Below are 16,934 nucleotides of genomic sequence, written 5' to 3'. Positions count from 1 at the left end.
AAAAGAAAGACTTCAATAAGCACTGGCTTCACATCCATCTTTCATAGTGTCTGTGGTGTTAGCTGCATTGATAATACTTATTTGTTGCTTGTAAACTGGTTAAAATTGGCTTCACAGTAAGAAGGGCATGAGCATTTTGTTTAAATCTAGATACATTATTACTTCTGTATTTGTTAAAACTAAAAGAAAACATGTGCTCCTGCAGACAATTTCTATACTGTGAGAGTAATACTCAGTGAAATGGCTCCTAAATCGACTCAGATTTGTGCAGGCACTTGACACTAAATTATTTTTTTGCTTTCTCTCTTTCCAGAGAAATCTTTTTTAGTGATATAATGGCATTTTTTTTTTAAGTTTGAGCTTGCAGAAATGATGCTTCTCTCTGCCGATGATGACTAGAATTACAACTATTGATCAAATGTTCAATTCACTTTAGCAAGCGAGCAATCAAAGTGCTCCATTGTGAGCACCTCTCCTCTGCTCTTGTGAGAGCATGTCAGCGGTGCTGCAGATGTGCCGTCCACTTCTGAGAAACGGAGACCGACTGAAGCTTCGGTTCGAGTCAATTAACTCAATCACTGCTGTCTGGCTCTGGTTCAAAGTGGACAGAAGAGAGGCTGTCTCTCATAAGAACTCAGTGCATCCAGGGATTAAATTGGAATTTCTTTTTCTTTTTTCTGCTTCTTGTGTTTATTGAAGCTTGCCTTTGCCCACCCATGATCTTCTCTTTTTGTATTCGTGTGCTCAGCTCTAGCCAAGCTGCCGATGACCTCCAGCAGTAGAGCTCCCCTATAGATCTTTTAGTTTGCTCTGTTTGAAGGAGTTTGAGTTAAATTCACTTTGCAGCACCTATCAGTTCAAAGGTTACTTAGAAACCCTGCTCCTTACAAGGCTAGAAACACGCACTCGTTGCATCTTATACCTCCACATGTACGTGCATGTTCCTGTCCATAAAGTGCAACTTATAGTGAAGACTGACCTTTCCAATATAAAGTGGTTCCAGTCCAGTATACTCCTCCAGGACAAAGAACTGATTCCACACCCAGCTTCGCTTTGCCCGTTGCAGCAGTGCTGAGCTCCCTACATGTTCCTCCTCTGCCGGCGTACCCAGAAGGCTATGAGGCAGAAGGGTCAAAATGCCAAGAGCCACGGGGAGCAACGTCCACGCAACTGCTGGAAGATGCACTCGGTCTCCCATCGTGAAACACGGAGTGGTATTTGAAAAGACTTTTCCCTTTTTCTTCACAAGTGGAGCTATTTCCTGGGTCCCGTCTTTGTGGCTGCTGGAAGAGAAAAAAGGAAGGGCACAGATGAGTCTCAGATTTTGGACACATTCATTTCTGTTAATATGTGTCATCCACAGGTCTCCAACAGTGCCACGGGATACAACAAGGACATTTCCACTGACTCCAGATTATTTCTCTACTACTGGGCTTTTGTAGAGTTATAATGAGCTGTGTATCTGTGTGAGCCTTATAACGGCTGAATGAGAGGGTTCCTCTTGTACTGGCGATGTGGAGTTGGAAAGAAATGAGGAGAATAAGTACATGTTCTTCAGATTTTTTTTGTTGCTTTGAGGTAAACCAAAATAAGTTGTGCTGTATTTTTCCTTTTTAAAAGTTATAAAACAAAAAGACTGTTGATATCACAGGTATGTGTAACTATAACATCTCTAGTGAGGATTGCCTTAGAATGAAGATGACCTTTTGTGGTTTTTATGGGTCATTTAAGTACATCAAATTAGTCCGTAGGTGTACAAAATTCAGGAACTGAACAGACTAATGTAACTTCCAAACCACTGTTTGTCATTTCTATTTGAATGTATTATATAAAGTAGTGAGTATCAGAAGCACTGGCAGGTGCATTTTTAAATTTTAATAGTAAGGCAACCAGTACCAAGCTAGGCCAACAGCCAACCAGCTTTAATAGTCATGACAACAAGATGAAGTCACTAAAACTGTAGTTCCTCTTATGGCCACTTGAGGCTGGCAGCAAAAATTAGTCAGTCTAATTTATCAGCTTCCTCCACAAAGCAACCTCCATAAACTTTTCATTCATTTCAGTTAATGCACAGACCTCTTGGATGGTCTGTACGACACAGCAAGCTGCAATATTAGTCACATAAAATGGTCAAAAAGGCACCAACAGCACAAACACACAGTGGAGAGGTCCAGTACAATATTAGTGGATGGGCCCAAGCAGATGCCAGGGTTCCTGTCAGTAACAGCAGCTACACTCATGCAGGTGGATGAGTGAGAAAAAGTTTCACCCAACTCATGCTATTCAGAAGTTTAGTTTTACTTTGCAGTTGGGCAAACTTTTAGAGCCTGCCTCAGGTGGCAACTAAAACTGCAGTTTCTGTCGCTGGCTTCATTTTCCACTTCATTGTTATTGTAATTATTGAACAAAGAATACTGCTTTCTATCAGTTAACTTAATCTGTGCTTCAATTAATACTGATTAGCACTCTTAGCTACACAGCATCCAACTAAGGAAAAGGACTCAGGAACTGCACGGTTAATCCATTTATTTGTCCATCAATCGTAGTTCTTTATTTTTGTTTCTTAGCAGCAATTAGCAGGTATCTGTGTTTGTGTGATACAGTAGCTGTAGCACTCCACCCTCTCTTATAAACAAGGTTATTTTTGGCTACAAAAACCCAAGATGGAGTCACCTAAAAAGCTAATTTGTTGCTAATGGTGGCTAATTCCATCTTTTATATACAGGCATTTCATCTTTTATCTCATATTATATAGTCATACAAAAGCCTGCATATTTCATATAACATTGCCCAAACTTCCCCTAAAAATGTTAAAGCAAGTTTTGGAGCCTGGAGGAGATAACAGAAATAATGAAGCACCAGCTCCAGCTTCTTTCCCTCCAGCTCGGGACACAAAACATCAGCAAGTGTAAGCACACTCTTTCTCTTCCTTCCTCCTCTTCCTGTCATGAGGAGAGGTGAGCTCCTTCACACCTCCTGTAAAAGGCCCGGGGGTGTGATGTTCTGAGATTGTAGTGTTTCTGTTAACACCCCTGCTCAGCTCTACTCACACCGTGTTCAACAAGCTCCCTTCAGCGCTGCACACCGTTCATTACAAGTGTGCTGTGTACAGTTTTTTTCTTCTTCCTTCCATATTGCAGGTTTTGAATGCCCCTATGGTGCTGCCTGGTTGCAGGATTTCATGACTCTAAATACCATCTCCCTCCATGTTGCTCTTTTTGATACGAGCATCACAGGAATCCTTAAGATCAGCGAGGTCACGTCTGTGAATTTTTGCAGAAGATGCTTTTTAAGGTATTGATCTGAGTTAATCAATACCTTTTCACATGCAGCGCATGGCACCTACGCTGCCTCTTCCCATCTGCATCCTGTTTTTATGTATTAGGAGGACGGCTGCATCTGCCCGCATTTTCCTGCATTAATGAGCTCAGGGGAAAATAGGCAGATTTAAGGTCTGAAAGTAGAAAAAAGGGAGCGAGGAGGGGAGGGGATAAAAGGAAAAGAAAAGCAAGAAGAGAGGAGGCTGTTAGCAGAAAGTTTGCAGCAGCGGAAGAAAGAGAGACTGTTTGACTCATTGGTTGACTCCATTATGTTTTGTAAGAGAGAGTGCATTGTGCTGCCGTGGAGTCCCTGAATCGCCAAACTCAGTTAATCATTGTTGAAGAGGCACAAAAGGCAGGGAAGGGTGGGAGGCGTGGCTGCATTGTCAACGGGAGGCTGAGCTGTGTGTGCGTGTGTGTGTGTGTTAAGACAATCCCCGCGAGGGCTGCTTGGCAGGACGACTGACACTTGACCTCGCTGCTCCCCTCTTTTCTGCCTATTCAAGCCGACTGGTTGCCATTATGAAGTCAAATTAGCTCCCAGACCTTCCTCCCCTTTCGGCTCCTCCCCTCAAAGGTCGCAGCTTGCACCCGGGCATTTTGCTCCATTTTGTCGTGCCTAATGAGGTGACATGCTACGTAATTGTGCTGGCAAAACATTCTTCACATCTCTGTTCTGTTAATCTTATGGCATTTCGCCTGTTTAAGCAAAACGGCAGCTGGTGTGAACAGCGGATAGAAGGGGATGGGAAGCTGAAGGGTTGAGGGGATGAGGGGATGAGGAGCTAGGCGGAGGGCGGCGGAGCAATCATATGAAAAAGCTTTGCAAGACTTAAGGCAAAGAGGTATTTTCCCACCAGGCTGAAGCATTCCTCCAAGTAGAAAAATCTGCCTTTGTATTCAAAAGAAAAATAACAAATCAAAATAGAAAAGAGGCTACAGAAACATCCAATTTGTCCAGTGTTTGTCTTAAAATGAAAGAAAGCATTGGAAGGAAGGGTTGGAGGAAGAAAATGAGTGACAGTGATTGTCAGAGGGAGCAGCTGGTGTGAGAAAATGATAGACCATATTGTCGTATCATCTTACTCCGAGTTCACCTGCTGTTCCATTAGCTGCGATCTGACAACAACAGACTATATCAAACTGTTCCTGCGTGAGGGAGTGAGGTGAGTGATTTCTTCCAATGGAGGAAAACAAACTGCTGCAGTACGACTGACAGAATCTGTACCTCCACCTGTTCATACTGAGTCACTGCTGCTTGAATACACTCAGAAAGCACCTCCATCCAGGTGAACTAACTGGTGGAACTTGTGCTCATAGGAGTGGGTGTTAAACCCGACTGAGCCATCATAGAGTTAAGAAGTCCCAAAAGTTAGTTACGAGAGGCTTTTGGAGACACTTTTAGGGGCATTTTGGGTACTTGTGCAAAGGTTTCAGCGTCAACAGGCAGAAAACACCTGAAATACAGTGCATGTAAATTTGTACCAGATAAATCTGAGAGGTAAGAAGAGATATGGAGGAACTAGCTGTAATTGAAAACTAGTCTAATCCCAGACTCCTTACTGTGAAGGGATGCTTCTGAGGCCTGACCATTGAACTGCTAGCTTCCATCAATGCTGTTTCAATCCAGTTTGAAGGGATAGTGGATTTATTACACAAAGGAAGTTAAAGATGGAGCTGCCATGGAGCAGGAAAAGAGGAAGACTCCAGAGAAAATTAACAGAAGCAGGTGAAGAGGACATAGCTTTATTTCCCAAGTTAAGTTCTTTCTAGTCAAAAGTCTTTTAGGATTCCACAAGAAATCTTTAATAGAAGAATTTATTTGATTCCAGAGAGTTTTACCTTACAGGCCCTGTCCATATGTATTTGGTACTTTGCTAAATCATAGTCTTTTCCATGTGTTTTGTCCTTTCGTCCGCATGTAAGCCGCCTTTTAGGTCACTGAGAACTTTGTAACGGCTGAAGCTTTTCAGAAGCTGAAACTGAAGGTTGTCTCGCTGCCTCAAACACGTGCGTCTTTAACTCCTTTTATGATGCCAGACTTCATAGGGTTATCATTTGCAGGTTTCTGATTGTTCAACATTTCTATGCAGTTAGGGTTATATTTTTCCACCTGTTGCTTTGGCATGCTCTTGACATTTGTTTTTATTTTCATGTGCATAGATTTCTCAAAATGAATGAATAGGATTAAATAAGTTACATTTGTACTTCATGCTACTCTTTTACGAGCATATAAACTGAATGGTACACTGCTGTTGGAGGTAACTCAGTGTCCTTTTTCTTTCTTTCTTCTTTTTACCAGTTAACAATCAGTAAAATGATCTAGATGGAAAAAACTTTGTCTAAAAACTACCTCTGCACTTCTGCATATAGACTAAAAGCTTTTTTTTTTTCAGTGAACAGACTTTAAACAATACATATTTATTGTAAATGGCCGCTCTTTGCCCATCTGCAGTACCTTCACAGTACACCAGGGGGCCGTGGCCCACCCTCTGGAAATCACAGCAGTGAAAAGTTTACAGAACAAAAAACAAGCATCTGCATAGCTTTTCTGACACGGATACTGTGCATGACAAAATTTGCGCTAGAGGCTTGCAGATGCTGAGCCCATAGCAACCATACCAAACTGCATGCTTCATTACCTACAAGTAGTTTGAGGAATTACAGACTGCACATTACATGTGTTGTTTCACGTTGTTTTGTATTAAATGTTCATCTATATTGATATATAGAATAATATAGTGTTCAGAGAGACACAACAAGCTGCAAAAGCTTATAAAATGTAGTACCGAGCGTGACGGTCACAGTCAAATGTTGCAAAAGTTTCTTCTGGCAAGTACACAACACACTGTGTTCACTTTGACTCAACCCTGTCAAAATAGAAAATATACACAACTAAGTACAACAAGGCTACTATTTAGTCACTAAGTTAGCACATAGTTGGTTATGCCTGTAGCAAAGCTCGGACAGCATGACATTCCAAGTTTGGAACCTCATTATTTTTGAGGGAAAGTTCCAAAAAGTTAACTTGTTATAATTTCTAAAACATTTTTGGGATCTAAACTTTACATTATGTAAAAAACAAGCAATATTAAAAACATTTCGAAAGTCATCTTTTTCGTTTTTCATATATTTGTTTATTTTATAGGCCAGTTATTCGTCGATAATAAAAAAGAGGTGGCTAATTTGATTTTAAATGCTATTAAATACTTTCGAGAAACGTTTCAATTCTTCAAACCCGTTACTTTGTGAGGTTACCAGGGGCCAGCTCAGTGTGTGGCACATTAGTATGGGTTCACCCTGTTCAAGTGTTATGTGGAGCATTATTAAGTGTTAATTTCACAGTGGCCATGTCTTTGCTCCACTCACCTCAGCTTTAAAAAGAGGCCTCCCAGACTGTGGAAAAAGGTTCTTAAAAACTGGGTGGACCCATGAAAAAGGGATCCACCCACCCCGGCAGGGCAAAACGTCACGGCCAATTTGTTAACCACAATTGATTTTGCATGGTGAAGAGCGATGGTCATGTGGAAGGTCTGAATATCTCCGACCCAGGCGAGGTTGCTGCCTCGATGCACTTTTTTGAGATGCAGAAGCCCCGGCATGAGAAAGTGTCTTTCACTAAGCCGAACACAATAAGCCGAGCGGCTGCTGTTACAAAATGCAGAAGGGCTTTCTGAATCTAATTTCACTTCCAGGGCCGAGCGTGACGGGCTGTATTCCCTATAGAAGTGTCGTTTTTTGTATATTTCTGAATGTTTATTTACTTATTTACGTGTAATTAAACGGAGACTCGGCTGCTGCGTGCTCTAACTTTTAATAAACAGGCCTCTACTTCAGCGTGGCCTCTGGTGTGGTTTGTATGTGTGTGGATAAAGCTGACCACTTCTTGTGGTTTCTATACCGTCACTGCCTGGAGCAAAGACCCAGTTTCCTGAGCTGGCTCACAGGGTGAGCCTTCAAAGGCAGCATCGAGCTAAGAGGGGGGGTGTGCAATCTGGCCGAACTCTCTCAAGATCACACAGTTGTTTGTGTGCTGGTATGAATATAAGTTCACAGCATGCCTGTGTGTGTGTGTGCCCATCAGGCTGCTACCCTGTATTCGCCTTCCTTCCTCCAACCTTGGACCCCCTCAGGACACAGATGCTGGCGTGGGCCCGGCTTTGAACCCGCTTCTTTAATTCTGGGATGCTCGGCCCGTGCAGCTGTGCACGCCGCCACCGCTGCGCCGCAACGAGCGTCTCCCTCCCTGCGGCTCGTTTACTGTAAGGTGTTTTTAATTACTCCTCCCTCCCTCCACACTCTGCTTCTCTTTGTGTTCTGGCTGAGCTTCAGAAGTTTGGTAACAAAAATAATCCATTCACCCTTTCATCATTCTTCCCTCTTTTTCAACATCTGTGCTACTGTACCGCTCCAGCTTATTTTTAACTTTCCATAAGGCTCTTTCATTCCATCTCTACTGTAGTTTTGGCCTCTATCTCCTCCTCCGATGCACATTCAGTTCATTCATCGCTCAGTAGAGGCCATAAAAGGAGCCTTGTCATTTATTGAGAAATTAAATCACACAAACTGGCATTCATCCCGGGCACTGGTGCATGGAAATGATGTCACAGTTCATAAGCGTCATCTGGAAAAGTTTGCAATCAGTGTCACAAATTAAACCGCGGCGTCTTGGGGACGGATCCTTTCAAATTAGCAGCTGGAGAAGCCCCCGCTCCTCGTTAGGCCCATTTCCTGTGCTGGAAATGTAATTTGAGAAACCTGAACGGTGTTGTGAATATGGATTCCAGCGCTCGATACTCATCTTTCAGAGAATCCTGCTTCTGATAATGGCAAGAAAAGCTGGTCAGCTCCTGCGAGGACGCACCTGCCAATCTGGTATCTTATTTGTGGGCCTTACAAGAGAGGCGATAGCTTAATGGGTTTGATAGTGGGGAGAAAAAAAAAGCCCTCATCTTGAGAAACTAGAACCTCGACTCAGGCTGTGGAATGAGGTCTGAATGCCAAACAGTGGTCCTTTAAAAGCAGATAGGCATTCCTCTCCTTCGGCATGACTTGTTTGAAGCAGCGACAGCGCAGACGTGCTGAGAATTGGAGCTATGGAAAGTTTGTTGTGCCCCCTCCTCTGCTAAAAAAATACTCACCACGACCTACTTTTGACAGCCACATGCGTGTTTCTCTAAGCACTCCCTATTAATTAATGCATACCAAAAGAAATTCCAACTATTGATCGGAGGGTGCAGTTACTGCTGAGGAATCCCCAGTGGCACTTACACCATGCCTAACTGTACCCTGTTTACAGCTTGAAAGTGTTACTGGCACAGTTCAAAACGTGACCGGTGAAAGTCACACACACATACACACACACACACACACACGCACACTAAAATCTATGCCTTACCTTTTTAACTTTATTCCTCCTTCTGCTCGTTTTTCTTCTCCTTTTATCTCTTTGTTCTTCTTTTCTCTGCGCGCTTGCTAAATTTGCAAAGTTGTGAGAGCTTTTGCCTGCAGTGAATCAGCTTCCCTAAAGTCACCCTGAGTCCACACTCCGTCTCTCACTGGCCTCTTTGTAAAGTTTCCCTTCTCTCCATCTGTATATATAAATAAATATAGATCTTCTGGTGCTGCCTGTGTACTCCGTCTCCACTGCTTTCTGCCTCTCATGCCTGTCTGCACACTCTCATCCCGGGTGTTGCTTATCTGGGAACCCAATCAGACTAAAGGACCAATTGTCCCTCTCTTTACAATCAGTGGGACGACCTCCCCCCGGCTCCAGCGTAATCCAGCAATCTACAACCTTGGTCAGTGGGTAAAGAAGAGGTGGAGAAAGAGGACGGGAGCGGTGGGGGCTCTGAGAGCAGGACAGGGGTGAAATTACAGCGGGAGGGGGTGCAAAATCAAGCAAGCAAAGGATGAAGGAATGAGACGAGAGAGGCATGAGGTAGGTGGTAGATAGTATGCTGTGGAGGGGCGTGCAACCCATTTCATCTCGGGGTATTTGCAAGTGAATAAAGTGGCCAGTGTGGAGTGGAACAACATGGGCTGAGTGTGGCAACTGCCAGGGGTGCAAGATCACCGACTAGAAGCAGAAAAAGGATGGAGGACAAAGAGGAAAATGCCGGCAAACCTGCCCCAATGCATTTTAATGAGCCGGTGTTGTACACCGCTGGATCTGTAGAGGGATTTATGGGCATGAAAGATGAAGCTTTACACTGCATTATATTCCGCTGCTCGCCCGGTCAGAATCAAAGCAATTAGTTTTCCAAATTGGCAAAAAGAGCCAGAAAAAAATCAGGCGCACACCAATACACACAATAAGCGCAGCGGAAGATTAGTCATGGTCACGGAGATCTGATCCCTGTTTAGCGCCGACAGAGAGGAAATAGCAGCGTTTCATTTAAGCAATCATGGAATTAATGCAGAGGTTCTCGGAGTCGAGTCTCTTGCATATTTCTCCTCAGGAGGAGGACAGCGAAAGTGAAATCATATTGGAGATGTACTCAACCATGTTTAAACAGAAATGAGAATATATTGCACAGAAAGTGTTCTAGGCAGCTGCTTGGCTTCGTATTTTCCTCTTTCATTACACAGTTTGAACTGTTTACATATTGTATTTACAGACAAAGTAAAGTGTTGGAGCAAAGTTTATCCACTGTTCCCTCTGGGACAACTTTGCTCTTTTTTTTTCCACTCGACAGCCCTTTGACTCTCCTTAATCTTCCTGACAGAGTAATTTGGTGTGTTGTACAGCTCTAAAAATACAGATGAAGGCTGTTGTCACCCACCGAGCCAGATGGTCAAAAGGTTGCACTTCTCCATCGGTTCAATATGTTTTTTCTCTCTCCCACTCTGTCCCTTTCAATATGTCTTCTTTCTCATTTGGCAGGTCATTCTTCTTCACCACCGACCCCTCTCCCCTCCTTTGCTGCCCTCCCCGTCGTCTTTGTCTCTTTGAAGACCTGACTGGTTAGCGCCCCGGCCAATCTGTTAGCGAATGCTTGACTGGACCCCCGGAAAAAAGGCAGGGGCTCCCTCTTTGTTGGAGAGGGTGGCATTCAGGCACACTGAACAACACCTTCCATCACTGTGGCAGAGGAGAGGATAATAATTGGCAGAACAAATTGAACCTATAGGACTTATGGAAGGGCCTCTGTCTGTGTCGGTGGACGTCTGGAGAACAAGTCCCTTTGGGCACCCGTCACAATGGCCCAGACCTGCTGTTTAAATAGATTGGATACAGCTATGTTCTGCATGTTGCCAGACTTTGGTTCTGTTGTGATATGCGGGATGTTATAAGGATACGCTGCTTTTCATGCATCGGATAAAGTACGCCTTCTCTAAACGTTTTTAAAAGCCGTGACTTGTTATGTCACCTCAGTGCACCTTTTGCCACAACTTACAACAATCGGAGGCGTCCGTGAGGAAAGCGGATGTCATGGTTGTTAGACTTGCAGAGAAGTTAAAGGTTTTGGTACCACACCACTAATCGCTTTATTGATTGTTTTTCAGTCTTTCGCCAATCTTTAGAGAAGCAACTCAAAACAAAGCTGCATTATTGATTTCCCCTTTTGTTGCACCTTAAATTATTTTCATTTGCTAGTTGGGTGTAACACATTCCACATTGTATCTACGATTGATAAATGTAATTTTCTTACACACAATGACATGAAACAGTCACGCTAGCTTTGTTCTTGATTGCAACATTTTACAATCAACTGACTGATGTTGCAATGAGTGACAACCCCCAAAATTATAAAATGCAGTTCATCCATTGGCCACCAGGAGCTGCTTTCAAAAGTGAGTCAACCCCTGACACCTATGCTAGCAAATATTCCACTATAAAAAAACCTTCTGGGGTGATTTTCTTATTCATCCAGTTTAAATTTGATCAAGTATTAAAGGTATGCAACATAAAGCTCCGTCCACACTGGAAGCTGTTTGCTTGCTGCGCATCACTTTGTATCTAATGGCTGGTCTGCAGGCTCCATCTCTCGTGTATTTACCACGCGGTCACATGTCGCACTTCATGTTTCTGTAATTATAGTGCAAACAAGAAAATAACTAAATATATCAGATACTACAAGAAGATATTATGAGCACTCACGGGATAGTGATTAGGTTGACTGCAATTGAATTTACAACCTACCAGTTTGTTGTGTTGGGTGCACTGGCCTGCACAGCCCACAAACACCACATTGTGATGACACAAAACAACCAAAATAAATAATAAATAAAACTAAATTTCTCCAAGTTAAAAATGACTGTGTTTGGTTTTAATAGTGATCTATTAGTGAAAGGGTTGGAGCCATAGGGGGTTCTTTTGTTGCTTTAGTAAAAGTGCTCTCCAGGAGAAATTGGCTGCATCCATCTCTCCGACTGCATCCACATAGCACTATCTTTTGTGTAAGCTGAAGCGCTCTGAAAACAACTTTTCAGATAGCCCAAATATTGTTTCTCAGAAAAAGCCTTGGGTTGGCTGGGAGACAGACATTCACAAGGCCACCCTTCTAGAAGGGAAAGTAGAGAAACCTACACTTAATAAACCCCAGTCTTCCACATTCAAATGGCTCTCAATACTGCCATGCTTCAGAGAGCCGATTAAAAATAATGACAAAGCTAAGGTCCCAAAGAAGTGATGGAAAAAAAACCAGCCCGGGAAGGTAAAACCCGGCTTCTTTACTCTCACTTATCATGTAACAGCTTTCAGACGGAATAACCTAAACAAAATTCAGCCAGTCTCACTCAGCGTATCGCTTTGCCACCACAACCACCACAAGGAGAAAGCATGAAAGAGGGTTAGGTTTCAGAAGAACAAGATGAGAGAGCTCCAGAGAGAGGGAGCAAAGCCTCCATGTCATCTAAGATAAGAGGAGCAGCTCTCTTCCCTTCTGCCCGAGATTAGAAATGGCATGGAGCAGAACAAGCCTGAGTACAAAGAGCTCTTCTGTGTCTTTGGGGTGCACAGTCAAGCCTTTTCATGTCTGATTTTGGCCACGGGTCGAAACAAAGGGAAATTAGACGGGGAAGTCATTGTGTCTTTGTAGAGAGAGAGAGAGACACACACATGTGAAGGAGGATTTGTGTACGCAAGCCAAGTTGCGGTAACCTTTACAGTAATTGGTAGAAAAGACAAAAATAAGATGTTTGGCCTTAATTGTGAGGCATCAGAATTGGCACGGGGTTGAAAGAGTGAACCGTGACATTAAGTGCCTGCTTGCCTGGCTTCATCTGGCTTCCTGCTTCTCGTGCTATTGTCTCAGATAAGCTGCCTCTTTCCAGATCCCATTTTCCCGGTGACCTTTTCACCATTTCCCCCTCTCGTGTCTGAGCTACGCCACCTCAGCAGGGTATTGACTTTCACTCCACCGTGTTAAACTTCGCCATCCGTGTACGCCTTGTTGCCGAGCCTCCGCTGTGACAAGAGGCGGCATTCTGTTTGGGATAAAAGGCTCCCCGGGCTGTTTGATGCGGTATTCCAGCGGGAATAGGCAGCGACTTGGCCTTGATGAGCTGACAGGAGCTGAGGAGACGTGGGGGCCTCGAAGCAGCAGGACCACAAACCTCAGGAACAGTGTGTCTTGCTCTGATATTTACCCCTCCCTGTTCTGTCATTCCTCATAACCCCTACTCTGTGCTCTGTCCCTGTGACCCTGTCTGCGAGGCTGAATTTGAAAGACTGGAGCAACTTTTTGAAGTAGGAATTAAGGATGAGCACATGCGTTGTGACTGATGCAAGCAACAAACACGAATGCGTGCAGAACATGAAATGCCTGAATTATGAATGTATTCAGTCTGCAATGCTACTCCTGCTTAATTATTTACACGAAGCCAACAAAATGAATATAGAAAGAAGAAAGGAATACATGCTTCTCCAAATGAAAAATAGCATCCTGTTCAACAGTATTTTAAATCACACGCTGGCAGCATCTGGTAACTTTTGCATAAGCATAAAAAATATTTTCTTCAGGACTTAGTGGAAGTAATAGACACATATCTCTGGTTAAAAAATTCTCACGACGCTGATATAAGCATGTTTGACTGAGTCTGAGTCCTGATCTCCACTTCCTAGAGTAAACAAAATAACAATTAGGTGTGCGCGCTCCATTACATGTTAGGTATGCCAGAGGCAGCGACACACATGACAAATGCCTTCTTTTGTTGGTTTCTGTGTGTTTGTAGTCCAATACTGATCCACTGATCAGAGAAAAATAAATAGTTCAGCGGGGGTTTAAACAACACCATCCGCCACTTTCTTCCACCTTGAAACAAACTCGGCTTATCATAGTGGTTCCTTTCAAAGCTTTGTGCATGAAAAGTTTTTCGGCAAAATAAATGTGATGAATCCAAAAAGAAGAACAGAGAATCATCTTCTAAAACTCGTGCTGCCCAGTCTTGGCTGACTCCTCGTTAGTCGGAAAAAATGAAAACAATTAGGTTGGTTATGAAGTCCTCGCTGAAGTCTAACTCGTGAGGTCTGTCACAGCATAACATTTTTTACCCCTGTCACCTGGCAACTAAAAGCTTCAAAGGACCCGTTCATCTCAGAAGGTCTACGATCCAAAAAACCCGAGCTGTGCCTGCTGCTTTATTCTAGCAAACAGACTGTCTGGAGGTCAGAGATTCTTGGGCTGCAGCAGTGAACCCTTTTACCAAAGAACATGACTTTTTCATCAGTGCACTTAACAATTAAGTTGAACAATCCCATTTTGGTGACTTTTCAAGCTGCTACGGAATAAAAGGTACTCGCATATTTTATATGTGTGTCTGGTTTCGTGTAGCTTCGTAAGCAACAACCAGCCTCTGTGCAGCCTTGCAGTGTACGCCAAACGGCATTAGTGTCAAACTTCCTGCACGAAAAGGGGGGAATAACAAGACACGGAAAGAGGTAAAGCACAGATAACAGTAAATAGTGATGCATCAGGGAGCTGAATATAATAATCAGCTATTAATTAAGGGATAATCATTTCAGCTTGCATATAGTCAAGTCAAAAACCCTCATACAGATACATTTTCAAAATTGTAAATGAGCTACCAGTCTACAACAGTCACACTTGGAGCTTAAAGGTAACACTAATGTGAGCATGCTGACATGCTCAGGCTAAAAATACCAGAAATGTCTGACTCACGGTCCAACTCAAGTCACAGGTTAATGTAATCTGTGATGTACAGAAAGAAAGTGATGGATTTTGTTGTCATGGGTTGGCAGTATTGCACAAATGAATAGGAATTAAAATCCACTGAGAAGTCAAGGAAGCACCCACATAGTCAAATCCGGTACAAATTCATCTTGTTTCACTAAAGTCTGACCAATAATGTATAAGAAGTAGCAATTACCTGGAACATGAGAAAGTGCCCATGAAAGTAACAAATGTGACTTTAAAGACCCAATAGATGATCATTGTGTTTAAGTGTGAAATTCTTACCTGTGGGAGAAGTAATGTTTTGTGAATTGTGGATGGAGGAATGATGCCTCAACATCATGAGAGCTCATCAGCTATTTGGCTGGATGAGCTAAAAATTTCATTAATTAGGTAGCCTACTAAGAGACCCTCAAATTTAGCTACGGCAGAATAACACAAAGTGGGCAAGCCCTAAGCTGAACTCAACTATGAAGTGAGTGATTGAAGCGACTACCAATGGAATCAGAGAATATCACTGCTTGCCATAAAGGGGTAGCGACGCAATTGTAGATTGACATACATGCTATAGTGAAACTATATTTGAATGGATGCACAATGTGACGATAAAAGGGGTGAATCTGACTGAAAAATCAAGAATTCTACCCTCACCTTTGCTAATGACTTCCTGGTTTTTACGCTACATCCACTATTTTTACTGTCTGTAGTAAAAATGTTTTTATACATGTAATCATAACTAAATCATCCTAAAATTTGGATGTTTATTCTCAAATTAACAAAATAACCCTAATCCGGAAAGGGACATGAATAGATATAACATTTTATGGTTATCAAGTAAAAAAAATCAGACAAAACAATAGTCACTCAAATTTATCCTCTGGGGAACATGAATGTCTGAAGCAGATATCATAGCAAGTCACTTAACAGTTGCTGAGGTATTTCTCTTCAAACCTGAAACCTATAATGGTGCGATTGGGAAATCACTAATAACCAAAATCATTAGGGTTCACCCTCAGGGGAACATGAATGCCTGCACCAGATGTCATGGTTATCCATTAGAAAGTTGACCTTTCTATTCATGGCAAATGTCAACCTCACGGTGGCTTTAGGGAAAATGTTTTAAGATTACAGCACTCGTTAGGATTCACCCTCTGGGAAACATGAATGTCTGAAGGTTGTGGGCTAAATGTCTGAAAGGATAACATTTTCATTGCTTGAGAAGCTACTTTGGCTAAAAAAGAAAAAAGTTGTACAAGGACAAATTTAATCAGGACTATTTCATTTTTCAGTGTAGTTTTATGTATTTTGATCTAGGTGCTTCTTATAGGGGATTATTGGATTGCTGGGTTTCTATCTATAACGTAGGGCTTAAGCTTACCCTTTAGAAAGCCCTGACTTGACTATTGTTGTGAATTGGTGCCATATAAATAACTAATGAACTGAACTGGCAAGAAAGCTGCCAGTTTCTTTATATTTCAGTGTTTTCAAGACAAATTAATATGTTTTGGCAGTCTGTTTCAAGTTGTAGTAAAAGGTTTTCGTCTAGTGCATACTGAATAATGAATTTACTGTATAGTTACACTGATTCTTACAAAGAGAAAATGGAAATGGAGTGAACAGGCAAAAGTGAAAGAGCATAGGAAAACAAAGGTTTGAAATGCTGCTTGATTTGTGGAAAAATCTGGCACCTGTTTTTCTAGCTGATTTAATAATGTTCCCATTAACTCCATGCCCGGTTGACAGCCCAGAGGTTGGTGACAGACTGATCTGAAATCATCTCTCTCTGACTCTTCTAATGACTCTACTGCTGTGCTCAGCTCTACACCGAAGTAGGAATCTGGGCTGCTGAATCTGGAGGCGTAGCTGAGACGTCACCATCAGTTATTTCTAAAGAACAGTCTTTTTTGTGCTGGATAGACAGCCACGGAAAGCAAAGAAGAATTTTAATACCTCATTTACGGAGCTGACAAAAACTATCCTGAGATGTGGAAACATTTGGTATTGACGAACGTGGAAGAAAGCAGGCCTACGCTCCTAAAGTCGGAATTAATTGCCATCACTTTGGCTGCTGCCATGAATGAGTTTTTTAAAACGTGACACTTCTGGGACTGATCTGGGCATTATCTGTAGGAAAATTAATCCAGAATTCATCTCCCGTGCACAAAATGGGATAATATGATACCTCCACATTCACCAAATTGACATCTTCGAATTTAGTAGAGATGCTGAAGTCAGGGAGTCAGTGTGACATGGCCTATTAGGAGCAGAATTGTGTCAGGGGACTTTAAAGTTCATTGGAAAAGTGACCCAGCGCATGAACCATCTCCTAAACCTATTTCAGTAATGTTAAATTTCATTACCTATAAACAGATCAAGAAAATGCATCACAGAAAGCACATCAAAGTTTTGCACTTTATTCTGCAGTGGAGCATCAATCGAATCTAATCTCAAAGAGCTCCAAAACTCATCTGTGTTT

The 16,934-nt window shown here is 42.5% G+C and overlaps 1 protein-coding gene across 3 annotated transcripts in view; it reads right to left on the bottom strand.

Moving 5' to 3' along the window:
* LOC146380607 (cadherin-20-like) overlaps positions 1 to 16,934 on the bottom strand; it is a 99,891-nt gene that overhangs the window by 28,252 nt on the left and 54,705 nt on the right. Inside the window, exons 1-2 of one of the 3 annotated variants that reach the window (XM_084939804.1) lie at positions 8,719 to 9,125; positions 980 to 1,283 (exon numbers count right to left, since the gene is read on the bottom strand). In XM_084939804.1, the coding sequence (XP_084795930.1) occupies positions 980 to 1,198 (219 nt within the window). In that variant the 5' untranslated portion in view covers positions 1,199 to 1,283; positions 8,719 to 9,125. Of the gene's footprint in view, positions 1 to 979; positions 1,284 to 8,718; positions 9,126 to 16,934 lie in introns of those variants that run through there. The other 2 variants (XM_084939802.1, XM_084939803.1) reach the window with 2 other exon arrangements.

The sequence above is a fragment of the Perissodus microlepis genome, chromosome 9, assembly GCF_051167445.1.
Source record: "Perissodus microlepis isolate ML-2025 ecotype Zambia chromosome 9, ASM5116744v1, whole genome shotgun sequence".
Taxonomy (NCBI): domain Eukaryota; kingdom Metazoa; phylum Chordata; class Actinopteri; order Cichliformes; family Cichlidae; genus Perissodus; species Perissodus microlepis.
Note: the sequence above shows the minus strand (reverse complement) of the source record. Positions and strands in the feature narration are given on the sequence as shown.